The sequence below is a fragment of the Rhinolophus sinicus genome, chromosome 16 (genome assembly GCF_057876585.1).
Source record: "Rhinolophus sinicus isolate RSI-liver-muscle chromosome 16, RSI-T2T, whole genome shotgun sequence".
NCBI lineage: Eukaryota > Metazoa > Chordata > Mammalia > Chiroptera > Rhinolophidae > Rhinolophus > Rhinolophus sinicus.
Window position 1 is genome coordinate 6,842,354 of NC_142516.1, and position 18,017 is coordinate 6,860,370.

Here is an 18,017-nt window from a genome sequence, read left to right on the forward strand (position 1 = left end):
TCCTCATCCCAGGATACAGAGAGGCGCAGTGGTGTCGGAGACCTGTTTAATGTGGACCTTCAAAGCCTGGGCAGAGTGGAGAGTGCCCTGGAATTATTGGGCAGGCAGGCAAGATAGATGGGTCGCAGGCCCACACCTGGCCCCAGGAGGGGAGGCTGGGTGGTGAGCGCTGGCCCAGAGTACCTGAAGGGTGGCCCAGGCAGGCAGAACCACCAGGGGACCTGTAGGCCAGCCCTTGAGAACGTATCTAAGTCAGGTGGTGAGTGCCCAGGCCAGAGCCTGGCCCCGGGAGGCAGGGTTGGGGCCTGGTTGGGGGATCCTGGAGCCTAGGGGCTGGCATCGCTGGGGGCCTCCCCGAGCTGCTGCTGGAACTCAAGGCGTGTCTGCCGGTTGGATTCAAGCAGCTCCTGGAGTCGGGCGTGGAGGTGGTCATTCTTCTCCTCCAGGTGGTCCAGACAGGAATTGATCTGGTCCAACATGGAGTTGATGGCAGCATATTCTGGAAGGAAGAGGAAAGAGAGCCAAGGTCCTGTATCTCCCCAGGGCTCACAGACATCCTCCCCCCATCTATTCCCCAGCCTGCCTCGAAAAAGGCTTTGGCAAGTCCCTACTGCCTGAGCCTGTATCACCATCTGGAAAATGAGTGGATATCAAAGGAGGACAGGCTTTGGAGACATAATAGTAATACCTTAGCACATCATATTTTTTCTAGGGTTACGGTGGTCAGGGAGATCAGCCAATGTCCTGCCTGGGAAGTTCTGCCACATGCCACGGTCTTTCCACATCCTCCATCTGCCTAGAGGCCAGAGCTCACATTCCTGAGTGGAGCAATCAAGGCCTCTGTCCCCAAGCAGGCCTATCTTCCCAGCTCTTCCATGGCTTCTGCCCGCAGGATAAAGCACCGCGAAGACTCCAAAGCCCCACTTCCCTCTCCAGCATTACCTCCCATGCCTTTGCCTTTCCACTCTCACAGCTGCCTTTGCCTACCTCAGGCCCCTTGAACAAGCCGTTGCTTCTGCCTGGAATGCACTGTGTCTTGTCTTTCTACTCTCCTCCTCTCCTGGATGAGTCCCACTCATCCTTCAAGTCTCAGCATGGATGTCGCCACAGGGAGCTCTCAATGCCCCAGACTGGACCAGGCCTCTTCCTGATCCCCTTCCTCACACCTCCATGGCCCTCACCTCTGGACTGACTGCTGTGATTATCTGTGTGCTGGTCTGGCTCCCCTACCAGACTATAGAGCTCTGTGAGAGGTGGAATGGTCTTGTGTTCACTGCTGTTTCCCTGAGGCCCTCACTGTCACATAATAAACATTTGTTGAATGAATGAATGGATGAATGAATGAATGAATGAAGCCTCTAACTTTCCAGCCTTTCTCCCTTGGCTAAATTGTCCCTGCTGCCCAGAAGGCCTCAACCACAACAGCCATTTAAGGACCAGCTCAAAATGCCTCTTCTTCCGAGAAGCCTTCCATGGTCTCCACCAGAAACCATCACTTCCTCTTCCACAGCCAATCCCGACCTGCCTCTGTCAGCAACACAATGTCCCTTAGGACCCAAGGTCTGGGCCTGTGCCCACTGCGGGACCCAGTTCTGAGCCAGCCCATGACTCAGATACACTCCACTGCCAGCTTGGAACAAAGGGGAAGTGGCTGACAGTGTTTGGAAAAAGCCAGGGCTGGAAGAGTGTGTCTGGGATATGGGTGCGAATGAGTGTGCATTCTGGAGGCAGAGCACCCGTGACCCAGAGTTGGCACACCTCACAGAGGCCAGAGTCCTGGAAAGTCTGTTGGATCTTACAATCCAACCCCCTTGTGGCACAGATAGGGAAACCAAGGCCCAGGGAGGAAGGGACCTGCCCAGGATCCTCCGACTGGTTGGTGGCAGAGCCAACTTGGGGAACAGGGACATTTGGGTTTCAGCTCCAGCTCTGCTCCATCTCAGCAAGTTACAGCACCTTCTAGAAAAGGGAGCTAAAGAGCTAAGTATCTGTGAGGTCTCAAATATATCAAGAACTCAGGGTCTGGCCACAGGAAGTACTTAATAGGTGATCATTATCAACATGTCACATTCTGTGTCCTGAGACACAGCCAGGAGAAGGATGGGTGTCTCCATACCACTGGGGCAGGTTTTATTTGCATCAAGGGTATGTTCCAGTTCCAAGCCTTTGCCTCCCTCCTCCCGCTGTGCTAAGTCCTGTGAATCTGCCAGCATCCACTCAATGTGACTCCTGGGAGGCCCTTCTGGACGCTCCCACCGCAGCTGCCAGCATGATTACACACATCTGGCCATCGCTCACCAGCAGTGCCCCGGGCAAAGTGGCCAGCCAAACACTTACCCCTGCGGGAGGTCTTCGACCTCTATTAAATGCAAACCCTGGGTGATGAAAGTGTTCTAAAACTAATATAGTGATTGATGCACAACTCTGGATATTCTAAAGCCCAACTAATTGTACAATTTAAATGGGTGAATTGGATAGTATGTGAATTATAGTTCAATAAAGCTGTCACCAAAAAAACACAGATTCCATACTTACCCCACATTTACTAAGTCCTGTGCTCTAAGTTAATGCATCAATTTTTATTACACTAAAGAGAATAACCACTTACTGAACACTTGTATGCTAGGAACCTACTAAGTATTTTCCATTCATTTTGCTACTTCATCCTGACACATCTCAATGCAGGAGACGCTAATCATTATTATTTTACAGATGGGGAAACTGAGGCTCCAGAGGGTGAGAAGGGAGTTGATGGTTCTCTCTTTCCAAACCTCCCCTCCCACCTCCCGCAGTGCTGTGCACGAAACAGGCTGCTTTGTAAGCAAGTCACATTCGCTAGGGCTCCAGGCCACACGAGAAGAGGTGGTGGGGGATGCTGACTCAGCAAGGCGGGCGCACCCACCCAGAGAGCCCCTTTTGCTTAGCCAGGAAGGTCCACCGGCCCCGCCCCCTAAGGAGCCTCCGTCCACACACGGGCTGAACGAAGTGGCTGGAGCAAATCCCAAAAAGGCGAGTGTCTCTGGAGAGGCCTTAGTCTCCCCATCTGCAAAACGGGGCGGCTGCCCACAATTCTCCAATGCTGCTGCCGTTTCCAGGGACCCACTCGCAGGTGCTCGCCCTGAACCCAGAGACGGCACCTGCAGCTGCAACCCACCCGGGGGCGGGGGTGTTGAGAAGGCTCTGCGGTCCCTTCCAAGCCCCTATCCCCGCACCTATTCCCCTTCCCAGGAAGGTACCACTGAGAAAGCAAAGGTCGTTTCAGCAGTCCCCCTGGGTCACCTGCTTCCCCGAAGCCGTCGTCCTCTCCTTCCGCGCCCGCCTCCACCGGTATGCCCAGGTCCCCGTTGGGGCCCGACATTGCGGGCTCGGGCGCCGCAAGGGCCGCGAGACGATGAAACACTGCGACCGTCACGCCGACAGCCGGCGCCCGGCGGAAGGTGGAGGCGACCGATAGACCTCAAGGCCGGAAGGGTGGAATCCCGCCTCCGATTGCGGCCTGGCGGCCGGGGTCCCGCCCTCAAGGCCGGAGTTTCGGGGCCCGAGCTCCGCCCCGCCCCGCCCACAGCCAGAACTCCGCTCCCGCCCCCCGTCAGGCCCCGCCCCAGAGCCCCGCCCCACACTGCCTAACAGTGGAGCCCCCTCTTCTCCCAGCCTCCGGGCGAGGCCAAACCGGGGCTGCCCGCTGAGAAACGTAGATGGTGGAAGCTCGGGTCCTCAGCAAGGGCGAGCGAGCTGGGCAGAGGGCGGGGCAGCCTGGGACGCCCACCCTGTCCTTTCCTGCTGCCGGGAACCTTTATTGTTTTTGTAACTTCTCTCACAAACAGGTGCCAGGGAAAAGCCAGAGCCGGCAACAGCTTTTCCCAGGCAGGGGGAAGGGGAGGCAAGGCCCCTTCCCATATTTTTCTAAGGCAGCTCATTGGGGGTCCCCACTCGGTTCCGCCTGGCTTAGGTTGTATCTCCCGTGAGATATCTTACCCGTCTTTGGCTGCAAACCATCTTTTGGGGACCAGACAGAGAGACATAAGGTATAAACATAAGGATGGAACAAAGACCCAAAAAGGCACAGTCTCACAGACTCTTCTTTCCTTAAGGAAAGACACAGGGGGACAGTTGCCTAGGCTGTTGTGTGACTACAACTAATAAACCAGGTGACCCTGGGGGAAAACACAGAGCCGATTTGTGTCCTCAGAGTTTGATCCTGGAAGGCCCAGTAGGCCCAGGTGGTGATGGGAAGCTGCGTTGTTTGGGTCAAGGCAGAGAAACTGTCTCTGCTGCCCAAATTGGAGCCCAAGGGCAGGCAGGCTGGGTGCAGCTTCCACCCCCTCAACTAGTGGGGCTCTGGCCAGTTGCCCCCTGGGTGCCCTTCTTGGTGTGGGGCTTTCTGGCCGTGGGCATAGCTCCATCCCTCACTCAGCCCGGGCTGCACCAAGCTGGTCTCTCTCTGGAGTCTGGCCCAGAGTACTGAGGCTGCAGGAGCATCGTGTCAGGCCTGGCTCTCAGGCCTGTCTTGCTTCCTGGAGGCTGAGGCTGCTCACAGCTCCAGTTTCATCCCACGTCTCTGGCCAAGGACGAATGGTGTAGGTGTGCAAGTCTGTGGGGTAGAGAAGCCTGGGTTTCTTCAGAAGCCCACCCCTCTGGCCTCTGACTTTGCAAGGGGAGAAGAGGCCGGAGAGGGAGTTTCTGTGTGTGATGCAGACAAACAGGGGCTACAGCTGCAGCCTGTGGTGGACAGGGGCTTGTCAGGCCCCAGACACAGACCTAGCCAAGTGGTGGTACAGGCCTGGAGCTCTCCAGCCTTCTGGAATCTGGATTCCTCGCAGCATATTCCCCTCTTCGCCTCCCCTAGCCCTACCCTTGGTAGTCCAGAGGTCATCATAAAAGGGAGGTGTGGGTGAGGGACAGTGCTCTAAATGCAGTCAACATGGACACTGTCACCCCCCAGTGCGGGCAGATGGGTGCACAGGTCCCAGAGGAGGCTCACAGAGGGGCAGGGGACCACCCCTGGTGACCCTCTCTGCCCAACACAACCTCAAGCTGGGCAGGCCTCTGCCCCACCCTCTGCTCACCCCTCTTGCCCGGTTGCCTTCATTTAGTATCCACAGGGGTCCTAGTGAGTTGTGGGTAACAGCACGTCAGGCTCTCCAATCTCCGCCTGCTGCCCAGTCCTGGCTGGGTTTTGCTATAGGACCCGTTGCAGTGGCCAAGTGGAGGCATGAGGTGGGGCCCCATTACTATTTCCACTGGTCTGGGCACCCCTTGGAGGCAGGGACATGTGAGGGCCTCTGTTGGCCTGGGGGTGGGCCCAGGACTGGGAGCTAGAAAGTGTTCAGTCAAAGCTGGACTTGGGTTCTGTGGCCTCCAACCCTCACTGAGGACGGCAAGGGAGTCTGGGAATGATGCTAACGAGAGCTTATGCTTTGCCCTTCCCCTTCCCAGATGGCCCAGCGATCAAAGAACACAGACTGGGAGTTTGGGGGCATGCATTTATTTAGCAGTTGAGGAAGGACTCCATCCGCAGGGTGGCCTGGGGAGCAGCTGGTGGGCCAAACTGTGAGAAGGATCTTCTGGCTCTCTGATTGGCGAATGGGTTGGTAGGGGCAGCTGGGTAGCACCCTGGGCGGAGGCCAGTATGAGGGCAGTGGGGGTGGAGAGAAACAGGAGACACCTGAGAAGGACACAGGGGAGTAAAGATGGCAGCAGTGTTGGGTGGGGGAGCAAAGGCAGTCCTGAGACCCCCTCACCCTGCTTCACCTTGGTTCCCATCAGTCCCCTCCCCAGCCATACTCACTACACGCTCATTTGTCATCCATCGATGCACTTGTCTGCAGGGGAAGAGAGTCCATCAGAATGGACAGGAATGTGTGTGTGTGTGTGTGTGTGTGTGTGTGTGTGTGTGTGTGTGTGGCCCCTGACCACCAGGGCCCCTGCACTGCCCACAGGCTGCCCTAGGCCCTAGCCTGGCCCAAGAACAGACCTGAGAGTTCCCTCTCAGGGATGTGGCAACAGGGCCAGACGATGGGGAAAGGAACTAGGAGAAAGGCCTGAGAAAACCTGGGGTCACCTGTTCTTTAGAGGAGGCAAGTGAGCCCCAGCTACCTGCTTGGGCACCCAGATCTCCTGCCACACACACCCCTGGGCTGGAGCGTGATCTTCCTGAACCCAAAGTGGCTCCTAGGGGGCTCCAGTGACTGGAGCAGGGGACCAAGGCCCTCCTCTCTCCTGGGGCAGCGTCAGATGTGGACCGACCCTGTGTCCCTTTCTCCTCTCCCCAAATGGCCATTACCGATGGGGACAGGAAAGAAGATGTGGTCATCAGTGAGGCCCAGAGATTTGGTGAAGCGGATGAAGTCCTCCTTCAGTTCAGGGGTCAGCTCCTTGCTCCTCCCTGTGGCCAAGGTGGCCGTAAGTGGCCGGCAGACACTCCATAAATATTGTTGAATGCACAAAGGAGCCTCAGCACCCTTCCTCATGGAGGGTCTGCAGAAAGCCCTCTCTCCTCCCCAGGGCTCGGAGTGAAGCTGATGGGCTGGGTGGGGGTGAGCCCCTCCAATGTGACCAGGAGCTGGGTCCCTGACAGGGTGGGTGAAGACCCACCATAGAGGGTGATCTTGAAGTTCTCCTGGTTTTGGGAAACCGCCTTGAAGAACACCATGGCAAACTGGTTATAGTCGGTGGTCACCACTCGCACGGTGTAGCTCTTTAGACCCGGGTAAGCTGCGGGGTGGAGAGAGGGGTCAGCCCTGGCTGGGAGGATGGAGCAGCTCCTTGCTACCCAGCTCCCCGCCCAGGACAGCATCTGTGTGGAGGCACAGGAAGGTCTGTGTCCCCTCTGGGCGGACCCCGCTCCCCAAGCACTCCAACCCCAGGGCCCACATCATTCAGGACTCACCTTTAATATTGCCCAGGTTGAATTCACCAGGCTGGGAACTTGGGACAAAAGTTCTGATAAAGTAGTTACAGTTCTGGTTCCTGTGGCGGTGAAAGATGTGTGGGTGAGAGGGAAGACACACAAGCTTGGACCCCCTGGGCTGGATGAAGTAGGGGTCAGGGCTGCAGCTGAAGGGGCCGGGATTCTGATTCTGGAGGGACCAGCCCATCCCCTACCTCAGCAGGAGGCCCAGGTCTCCCCCTCTGAGCCTATCTCTGCTGTCCCCACCAGGGGCCCTGGGCTAGCTGAGGTGCTCAGACCCTCCCTGCAGCGTGCACTGTCCTTCTGTCTTCAGGACTGTCTCCCCCTGGTGGCCTTCCCTATATACTATCCTCTGCACCCCAGGCATTTGTCTCCTATTCTTATCTTTCTGTTTCCTTCTCTGTAACCTCTCCTGGGGAATTGACCTTCCAAGGTTCCAGTCGGCTCCATGCCATGGACTCCCCTAGCTCTTGTGCCAGCCCTGACCTCTCACCCTGTCCCTGGCACCCCAAAGCTGATCTCCCCAAACCCGCTCTTCTGCCTCTTGCTCCCCCAGGTGCGAGAGCCAGAAACCCACAGGAGCTGGGTGAGCCCTTGTGGCCCACCAATCCTCTGCTCACCAGCTCCCTGGGGTGCCAGTGCCTCAGGCCGCTGGCATTGTGGCACCTGCCCCCCTCCAGGCTGCTCACAAGCCCCTGCCCAGGGCAGCCTGGCAATGGTATGCTTCTGCCTGAAGGAGCAGCTCTCTTCAAGTCTACCAGCCTCTGCTATGAACCCCCCACATGTCCTGCCAAGGTAGGTTGGCTTCTTCAGGGCCCAGCCCAGAAGCCACCTCCCTGGAAGCCCCCAACTGAAGTCCTGGATGGGGTTCCAGGCTGGGTCCAGTGAGCCTCTTCCTACCCAGGACACCCCTGCTCCCTCTGTCTCATTTCCTGAGGACTGTGGCCCTCCTCACCACTCTCTGTATGTCTGTGCTGAAGTGACCAGTAAATGCTGATCTAATGAAGAAGGAAACAGATACATGAATCCAGTACCGAGCAGCGAGATGGAGAACTGCCTGTCAGCTTCCGTCGCCCCATAACCATGACATCAGCCTGCCTCTCAGGCACCGCCAGGGCAGCCCCCCGGGTCCCCATGCTCCCCCAGGAGGTAGCGGCTCTCACTTGAGCAGGATGGAGGTGACATTGTAGCTGTGGTCTTCTTTCAGCTCGTAGGTGGTGGAGTACATCTTAAACTTGCCTTGTTCTTCTTTTGAAAATATATTCCCCGCCAGGCCCACCACGTACCACTTCCCCTGGAACTGCAGGGAGGCTGGTGATAGGCAGAGTGCACCCCACGAGCCCCTCTACCTGGGCCATAGGGCTCCTGACGGGGCCCTTAGGATCGGGCAGAAGCTAGAGGCCATCAGACCAGGAAGGAACCCCGAGTCTGGCAGGGACCTTTGGCAAGTGACCAGCTGGCCCCCCTGAGCCTCAGTTTCCTCATCATGCGGAGGGACTGAAGATATTCCCACCCTGCATGGACCTACGGAGATAAGGGAGAGGGTGTGGACCCGGGAAGGTCAGCGAGGTCGGAGTGGGTAAGGGGGCACAGGGCATGGCTTCCATCAGGGGACTGAAGGGCATTCTGAGCTGAAGCCTGGGCCCATCCTGCTTCCGAAGACTCTTTGCCTCTTCTCCCTTCTGCTCCCACCCTCCCAGCTGCCCCTCCAGGCCCCTTCCCTACCTGATCATCTTGGAAGTTGGGCTGCAGCGGGATGCTGAGCAGAGAAGGGGCTGGGATGTGGTTTGGGGAGGTGTCCTGGGCCTGGATCTGCAGGGCTCCCAGCAGGGAGAAGCCCAGCCACAGGAGACCTCGGGGCATGATTTCAGGGCTTAAGAAGCTGGGCAGCTGCTGGGCCTGCAGGTGGTGAAGGAGGAGGAGGTAAGTGAGGAGGTGGCCGAGGGAACCTTATTTATGGTCCCCGTTTGCCGACTCACGCCAGGGTGGAGTGATCTATCCTTTGCCAAACTCAGGAAGAGTGAGGTAAGTACCGCAACTCCTGCCGAAACACTTGGCACGATTCTTGTCCCTCATGGTTAGGATTATGCAAAGTAGAGGAACAGGAAGGCCAGGGGAGTCATGAAGGGACATTCCACAGAGCTCCACACCTCCGGCAAGGACAAAGGCTCCCCCAGTCCTCTCTCTGTGCCCCTTCCCTTCTCTCTGGTTGGCCCTGTTCATGGTTAGGAGTCCTGATCTGGCTGAACCGTCATCTCTGACCTCCAGGACCCCCTGCTCAGACCAGGCCAGGCTGGGTTCTGTGCTGTGAGAGCTCCCACTCCTGGCACGTGATGAATGCAAACAATGCCTCGCCCCCATTTCCTGGTTCTTGAGGGACAGGGAAGGATGGGGCAGCTAAAAGCAGATCTTTGTGACAGAGAAGGGCTCTGTGTTTCTTGAGATCACGGATCCCAGATCCTGCCCCTCCCAGGGGCCCCACACAGGTACTGGCACAGGGTGAGACCTTCCTCCCCAGAGGCGGACCTGGCAGGGCTCCCGCCTTGAGTTGGCCCCTCCCACCCTCCATGCCCCATTTGCAGCTGACCCCTGGGACACGGACCCCAAGCTGGGCAATTCAGCCGCAGCATAAAATACCATGGAGGCTTCAGTCCCAGCTCCACCCTGGTCAGGGTGGGAAATGAGGGGCACACCTGCACTGGGTGAGGTAGCCTGGGGGAGCTGGGGCCTGAAGGCCGGCTTTCTACACTACTGCTCTGGACACCAAGTGCTTTGGGTCACAGAAAGAGCAAGGACTTGGTCTCATCCTTGACAGGTCATTGGGACTATCCACCATCTCTGGCCACAGCCTTGGTGGCCAGGCCTGGGCCCTGGAAGTGTTCCTACCATAGCTGATCCCAGCTTTGTCCTAGAGAGGAGTTTCCTCACTGGGGGCCTGGCCATCCCTGGGAGGTAGTGATGGGTCCCAGCCCCTGGGCAGTGTCTTCCAGATGTCAGCATGAGAACCGAGGCTGTTTAGCATCCTGCCCTGAGGCTGAACTGAGGATTCAGCAGCTTAAGGGAACTGACAGGAGCCCCACTGGCTCTATCCACCTGCTGCTAGGAAACCAGCACCCCCAGCCTGGGCTCTGGGGGGGCAGGCCCCAAGAGAAGTGGCTTTGGACAGGGTCCTGAGCTGTTGGGTAGGACACAGCCTTGACCATCCTAAGGCAAAGAGGCCCTCTTAGGCTCTGCACTGCTTCCGTGTCTGGGTGATGAAAGCACAGGAAGTGGAGATGAACAAAGCTTCAGGGAACAATGTTGCCACCAAACTGTGTGCCCTCCAGAGGTGCCAGTGGCCACCCGCCATCCAAGGGTTCCTCCCCTGCTACTCTCTTTGACCTTAAAAGGTATCTTCAAGCCTGAGGTGACTGCTGGATGTGGAGGAAACTAACCGTGGAGCCCCACAGAATTTTAACTAGGGGAGGGGCAGTGCCCTAGATCACCGGATGAAATAGTCCAGACTCTGAAAGTCATGGGGCGGAGTGGCCAGTGATCCCTGTTAGAAACTGGGAAGGTGGGGAAGGCTGGGTCTACAGCATGAGAAAACAGAGGCCAGATACAGGAGGGGAGATGGCCCAGCTCAGGGGCGCTGGCCCCCTCTGTAAAGAGCTGTGCTGCAGATTCTGCGAGGCCACACATATGCAGTGCCGGGGGCACACACATGAGGTGTCTCCACATGAGGGCATCTCTGAGTTTCTGACCAAACCCCCGCAGTGCCCATGCTTCTTTATTCTGGCTCCAGGCCTGTCCAGACCCACTGACTTCGTCTATCTCTCTGTCATCATCTCTGTGTGGTCTTGGCCTTGGCTGAAACCTGGTATGGCCATCTCTTCTTCCTCACATGGCTGCCTCCTGCCTTCTCTGCTGGCCTAACACTGGAGGTTGGGCTGGTCCAGGAGCTGAGGGAGGGGACGAGGTCTGTCCAGGGATTTGAGTCTCAGCAGTGTGCAGTGTCCCAGCCATACTTTGTGGGTGTTGTTGGGGGAAACCATTGAGAGGATGTGACCACCAGTTGACCTTCGAGCTGGGCCCAGGCCTTTGGAGCCTCCTCACCTCTCCTGTCCTTGAAGGTTTGCTCTGCCCACCATTCCCACAGTGGGAGCTGTTGTCAAGTTCGCAGCCCCAAGAGAGCACTGTGGTATGAGACCATCTGGACTGAACACGTGACTGCGCCCCATGAAGGCTTCTATAAACTAAGACTCTGGCGGGAGCGTGTGGAGAGCTCCTCGTCTTGTGGCGCCCAAGACAAGCCCCTAAGGAAGTTCCCTCCGTGGCTTATTAAACCTGCCACCCACCAATCTGGAGTGGCTGCCTCTTTCTTCGGTCTCTCCTTGCTCTCCGTGTACAGGGGCCAGTTTGTGAACCAGCTGGGATCCACGGAGAGTCATGGTTTTATGCGTGCGGCAGAGGTCAGGCCAAGCTGCGGCTGATCCCAGCCAACAGGAGATGGATGCTGGGCTGGTTATAGCTGGAGGGCAGGGATCAGTGGACGGTGCTTCTTACATTCTGCCCAAGGAAGAGAGTGGTCCTGCATTCTGGGCCGGAGACAAAGGAGCAATACTCTGCTCACTCTCCTCAGAGTCTAGCAGGGCTTCGGGGGTAGGGTCAGCTCAACTGGGCCTGGGCCCCTGGCCAAGGAGGGGATTCTCGGGTTCACCCTGCCCAGAGCAAGGGGCAGTCTCTGGGGCCCGGGGCTCTCAGAACGGTCTGCACTGTGCATGTGGCACTGTGTGGGCAATTCCCCTTGGCCCCTCTCGTTTTCCACTGTGGTCCCTGGGCTGATCCCACTGGATCACCCCCACCAGCTTCTCTTTCTCTCTCTCTCTCTCTCTCTCTCTCTCTCTCTCTCTCTCTCTCTCTCTCTCTCTCCCCCCTACAAATGTCCCAATGAGGCCACAACAAGCCACACAGAAACTTTGGGGCCAAGCCCCTTCTGAGAGAAGCCAGGGCTGGGCCTTCCCAGTCCTGCTCTGGGTCCCCTTTAGCAATGGCAGGACCTTAAACACCATCCACACTTGGGTTTCTCTGTGGCAAGGAGCCAGGAGAAGTCTGGCTGCTCCAGACCTCCCCCACTGTCTCTGGCAGGTGGCTCTCCCCTTCCACACGCCCAACACACAGGGACCCAGGCCCCATGCCTGGTCTAATCCCCCCAGGAAGGTACCTAAGTGTTCTGTGCGCTTACTGCATCTCAGGAATCCAGTCTAACCCCCTGGACTGGTTTCTGGAAGCTTGTGAGCAGTGGTTAGTCCAGCTACAATGCCTGGGGCAGTAGCAATGCCTTGTGACTGGCTAGAAGGGCTGGCCAAGATGTGCCCCGGTAGTGGGTGACTAGGCTTCCTGGGGCCACACTGGGGAGAAGATTCTAAGCAGATGCCCTAGGAAGCGTCATGGCACCAGGAACTCTTGGGGTCCACAGATGGGCCGTCCTTGGCCCTGCAGGTCCAGACACACCCAGGAGGGGGAAGGCCTGCTCTTCTAGGGCTTTGGCTTGATTCTCTAGTTTCCAGAAGCAGCTTTCCAGCCCCAATGCTCCATCTCTCATGCCAGGGCTTACTTAAGAAATATCTGGTGGGGATCGTGCCTGTGGAAAAGCTGTGAAAGTCAGCTCTTTCTGACCCGCCCCCCACCATACACCCACTGGATTCCTCCCTCTGGGGAGGTCCTTGGAGTCCCCTGGGCAAGGCCCAGCAGGCCTCATCACACAAGGTCTGGGTCCAGGGCTGTCTTCTGGTTCTGGTCCTTGGGTGCCTGGCCCAAGCATGTTCTTATATGGGTGCTCCTGCCTTTCACTCTGGGGCCTGGACTCCCATGCAGGTGACAGGGCCCCTGATGACCAGAAGAGGGGACTGCAGGCCACTGTTCTGAGCAGGGTCTGCCGTGGGCTTCTGGCATCCAGAAGGTGATGAGTGGGCGCAGGGCTCCTGTGGAGCTGGGCAGGAGTACCTCTGTCATAGGCCTCTGCTCCTCGCCGCTCTGCACCCCTCCTGCCTGGGCTGTAGCCCCAGCACCCCAGGAAAGGGCACCTCTACCTTGGCCACTCCTGGGTCACCTCCATGCTCTCTGTACGCTGGGCCCTTGGCTGGGCCTCTGCCGGACACCATCAAAGGCAGCTTGTGTGAGGATGGATCTGGCTCTCCCGAAAGGCTGGTTTGCCTTTGTACCCTCAGTGCCCAGGACACACCAGAGGAGTGCCCAGCCCAGGGGGCAGGGTAGCGGGTGCTGGAAAGGTTAAATGAGAACAAATGTCTGAGAGGTGCTCAGGCTCTTGCCTGGGTCCTCCCTGGGTACTTGCCACTGGAGACTGACCAGGCAGGGGCCCTTGTCCCCCTCCCCATTAATCTCAGTGGTTGAAGGACGTTGGTGTCTGGCGGGGTCCTCCTTGGACCAACTGTTTATTTCCGATGGGGTGAGGTCTGTGGCTGTAACAGGCAGTGAGGACAAGGTCAGGCTCAGAAGGAAGAGCGTGTCTGCCTTCAAAAGGAGAAGGGGGTTGAGTGGCCAGTTAGCTCAGTTGGTTAGAGCATAGTGCTGATAACACCAAGATTGCCCGTTTGATCCCCACATGGGCCACTGTGAGCTGTGCTCCTTAAAAAAAAAAGAAAAAAGGAGAAGGGGGCCACCTGGGCCAGTGGAGAGTGGGGCAAAGGGCCAGGAGAGTAGTACAGAGAATGGAGAAGACACAGAGAACACCCACTGAGGCCTTGGGCTTGGCTTGGCCACTGTCCCTCTGTGGCCCAATTCTCAGGGGAACCAGGTCAGGAATCTGAGGGGGTAGTGTGGTTTCTGGGGACTTTGGATTGGAGGACTTCCCCCTTCCCTCTTCTCGTGACTCAGAATCACCTCTCAGGGGTGAGAAAGCTCTGCAAAGGCACGGTGGGCAGGCCAGAGAATGCAGGGCCCAGGTCTGGGTGGCTGCCTCTGGGCCCAGAGTGCCTTAGGTCTTGAGTGAGTACTGGCCTCCAGGGTCGGGGCAGCCTCAAGGGAGACTCCTGAGGCGCTCGGCTTGGGTCTGCCAGGGCTGGAGTGTCCCATGACTCCTCTGCCTCCATCCACACCCCTGGGTCTCCCTGTTGTGGGCCACTGTTATAGACTGAATGTTTGTGTCCCCCGCAAATTCATATGTTGAAACCAAATCCCTGGTATAATGATATTTGGAGGTGGGGAGGCCTTTGGGAGGTAATTAGGTCATGAGGGTGGAGCCCTCATAAATGAGATTAGTGCCCTTTAAGAAACCACAGAGAGCTCCCTCACCCCTTCCCCCATGTGCAAACACAGTGAGAAGACAGTTGTCTGTGAACCAGGAAGTGGGCCCTCACCTGACACTGAATCTACCACTGGCTTCATCTTGAACTTCCAGCCTCCAGAACTGAAATTTCTGTTGTTTGTAAGCTACCCAGTCTGTGGTATTTATAGCAGCCCCAGTGGACTGAGACAGCCACCTTCTCACATCGCTGAGTCTCCCTGTCCTGGGGCACCTTTTCCCCACATCCTTAGGTCCCCTGCCCAGCCGTGCTCTTGGCCTTCCCCCCAGAGCATACTTTCCTAACTGTGATGTTTCCACTTTTAGCAGCTTCTACAATGTGGATAGGCTGAGAATTGAAAACACCACATTCAAAGGCCAGGAGTCTGAAATCAGTTCACTTTGCCGGAATCAAGGTGTGGGCAGGGCCGCACTCCCTCCAGAGCCTCCAGGGAACGCTTCCTTGCCTCTTTCAGCTTCTGGTGGCTGCGGGCATTCCTTGGCTTGTGGCCCCATCACTCCAATCTCTGCCTGTGTTCACATTCTCTTCTCCTCTGTGTGTTATTTCCCTCTGTCTCTTATGGGCACACTTGTGATCGACCCAGATAAACTGGGATGATCTCTTCATGTCAAAATCCAAGCTTATTTAAGAGGTGGAATAAGAGGCAAAGAAAGAAGGACAGATGGAAGGGAGAAGGAAAAGGGAAGGGCCAACCATTAGTTTGGAAAACCTGTCTTCTACTATTAAAATATTGGTGAGTCGTAAAAATAATTTTTTTTATTCTCTTAGATATTTGATAACAGAATGCACTCTGTATTGTATTATGAATCAGGAATTGGAATATTGTCAAATCTTCAGGAAAGGGAAAAATCTGGGCCATACCAAGAAAAATATAGCTTGTTTTGTTTTCTTCTGAAGAAAGTAATGCATACATTTAATTTATACACCTTAAAAATCAGGCATTAGGACACTGTTATAAAATTTTACAAAGTAGTAATAAATGGGGCGGCCGGATGGCTCAGTTTTAAGAGCGCGAGCTCTTAACAACAAGGTTGCTGATTCGATTCTCACATGGGCCAGTGAATTGCGCCCTCCACAACTAGATGGAAAACAATGGCTTGAGCTTGGAGCTGAGCCACTAGTGGGGGGGGGTCACTTGGCTCAGTGGTGAACCAAGGTCACCGGTTCGAGTCCCACATGGTTCTAGTGAGCTGTGCCCTCCACAACTAGATTGAAAAAAAAACATGACTTGACTTGGAGCTGAGCTGAGCCCTCCACAATTAGATTGAGAAACAATTTGACATTCTGGAAAAACATTGTTCCCCAATATTCCCCATAAAAAAAAAAAAAAAAAAACACAAAATAAAACAAAACAAAAAACCACGAGTCCCCAAACTAAAAAAAAAAAAAAAAAAATGTAGTAATAAAGAAAATCTTTATCACATCTGCAAAAACTCTGTTTCTAAATAAAAGTTACATTCTTAGGTTCTGGGAATTAGGACATGAATATCCTTTGAGGGCCATTTTCCAGCCTATCATAGTCCCCTTGACCCCTGCAGACTCCTCCCCACACCCCAGGCTGTACCATCCTGGGCCACCCACATCCCAGACCTACTCATAGAGGGACTTAGGTTCCTCTTAGAAGGGGCCTTGGACCCTGGGTGGCCTGGCCTGTGCAGACAGCTGCAGCCCGGCTGCTCAGAGGCCCTAGTCTCCCTGGCTGAGAAGCCTCAGGGCTCAGTTCAGTCCTAGGCAGGGTTTTGGGTGCCCCAGCAGCGGCTGTGGCTAAAACGTGGAAGCCTTGCCCTTCTACCGTTGGCTTCCCCTTCCTGTGTAGCTAAGGGTTCCTACAGGCTCCCAAGGGCACACCAGGTGTACCTCTGAGTGCCTGCGGTTAGTATTAAATATTAAAAGCCGGGGGTGGGGGTGGGGGTGAGGAGAGTTCCACCAGAGGGCCTAGCCTAGTATTCAAGGGTCTCAGGGTCCTTCCCTTCCCTGACCAGTGCCCCTCCCTTTCTATCTATTATTATCTCCACTGGGAGCAGGATGGGGAGGGAGCTGCTTCTCTCACCTCCTGCCTCTCTACAGTTCTATTGTAGAGAACTGTAGGGGAAGTGCGGGGCGGGGGGGGGGGGGGGGGGGCGGGGGGGGGGGCTGATTTTGGCCTTGGAGTGTGTGGACTGGAGTCAAAGTACTGCCAAGAAAAGTCAAAGGCAAGCAACTGGCTGCATCAGCCCCTGTTGAAGAGCAAAGCAGGCAAGTGGCCTGGGAGGGGCTGCTGCTTGGTAAGGGCAGGCAGGAAGGGGCGCCAGGTCCTCCCGTGGCGGGAGGGGACCATCTGAAAAGGAATCCTGGGTGAACAGCAGTCTGGATACCCTGAAGGGTCCCCCTCCACCAGACAGCCAGATCTAGCATGAAACAGACTCTTAATGCCCTGCCAGACTCACAGGGGGACATGTACAGCCTTAAGTATGTGTTTTATGATAAGAAAAGCTGCAAAGTCGAAAGGATAGTGTCCAAAGTAAAAGTTTAGAAAAGAAACCACAGCATAAATCCAAAGAAAATAGAAGGAGAAAATGAAGTTAAGAGCAGAAATTAATAAAATAGAAAGATATAAGTCAAAAGTTGACTCTTGGAAAAGACTAGTAACATAGTTAGAAATTTAGAAAAACTTCTCAAGACATAAAGATATAAGGCACAAATAAACAGAAGAAATAAATAAAAGGGGGGGATAGGTGGCTCTAACTATACAATCTATAGACATTAAAAGGGTAAAAGAATGTTGGAGGTAATGAAATGGGAAGCTTCCCAGAAAACTGTAACTTACCAAAATGCATTCAAGAAGTAAAAGAAAGTCTGAGTGGCCTTATAACCACCACAGAAATAGAATCAGTTTTTAACAAATCTTCCCACAAACAGAACACTAGCAATGCGATATAAACTGAACATCTTCAAAGTGCACAATTTGACATTTTAAAAAATAAACTTTTAAAAGTTTCATAGAAAAATTATGAAAATAATTTTTGCAGAGTTCCCATATAGCCTGAACCCAGTTTCCCTTATTATGAACATCTTATATTAGTTTGGTACATTTGTTACAATTTATGAATTACTAGTGATACATTATTATTAACTGAAGTCCATACTTTATTGGATTTCCTTAGTGTTCAGATAACCTCCTTTTTCCTGTTCCAGGATCCTATCTAGGAAACCATTTTACATTTAGTCCTCATGTCTCCAGGCTCCTCTGGGCTCTGACAGTTTCTCAGACTTTCCTTGGTTTTGATGACTTTCCTTGACTATTTTGAGTACTGCTCAGATATTTAGTAGAATGTCCCTCTATTGGGACTTGTCAGGTGTTTTTCTCATGATTAGACTGGGGTTATGGGTTTTAGGAGGAAGACCACAGGTAAAGTGCCACTTTCATCACATCACATCGAAGACATACTGTCCACATGACTAATCACGGCTGATGTTGACTTTGATCACCTGGCTGAGGTATGTTGTCAGGTGTTTCCACTGTAAGGTGACTCTTCTTTCCCCTTTGCAAATTGGGACGTCCCCTTGGGAAGGAAGTTACCCTCTGCAGCCCGCATCTATAGAGTGGGAATTTTGCTCCATCTCCTAGAGGGCAGTGTGTCTACATAAATTATTTGGAATTCTTCTGCATGGGAGATTTGTCTTTTCCCCATTTATTTATTAATTCAATCGTTTATTTGTATCAGAATGGGCTCATGGATATTTATCTTATACTTTGGTTTATAATCCAAAACTCTCATTTTGTTGCTCAAATTGTTCCAGCTTTGGCCACCGAGATCTCCCGG

The 18,017-nt window shown here is 54.8% G+C and overlaps 2 protein-coding genes across 2 annotated transcripts; both read right to left on the minus strand.

The window, feature by feature from the left end:
* Positions 1-29: 29 nt before the first annotated feature.
* On the minus strand, positions 30-3,514 carry BBLN (bublin coiled coil protein). Its single transcript, XM_019728703.3, has 2 exons — positions 3,280-3,514; positions 30-499 (listed from the first exon to the last, which is right to left on the minus strand). Exons 1-2 carry the CDS (start codon positions 3,356-3,358, stop codon positions 327-329), a joined length of 252 nt encoding a protein of 83 aa, XP_019584262.1. The 5' UTR covers positions 3,359-3,514; the 3' UTR covers positions 30-326.
* Positions 3,515-5,469: 1,955 nt separating this feature from the next.
* LCN2 (lipocalin 2) lies at positions 5,470-8,921 on the minus strand. The gene is made up of 7 exons (XM_019728690.3): positions 8,636-8,921; positions 8,074-8,210; positions 6,890-6,969; positions 6,595-6,714; positions 6,284-6,385; positions 5,789-5,822; positions 5,470-5,665 (listed from the first exon to the last, which is right to left on the minus strand). Exons 1-6 carry the CDS (start codon positions 8,771-8,773, stop codon positions 5,803-5,805), a joined length of 597 nt encoding a protein of 198 aa, XP_019584249.1. The 5' UTR covers positions 8,774-8,921; the 3' UTR covers positions 5,470-5,665; positions 5,789-5,802.
* Positions 8,922-18,017: the final 9,096 nt, after the last annotated feature.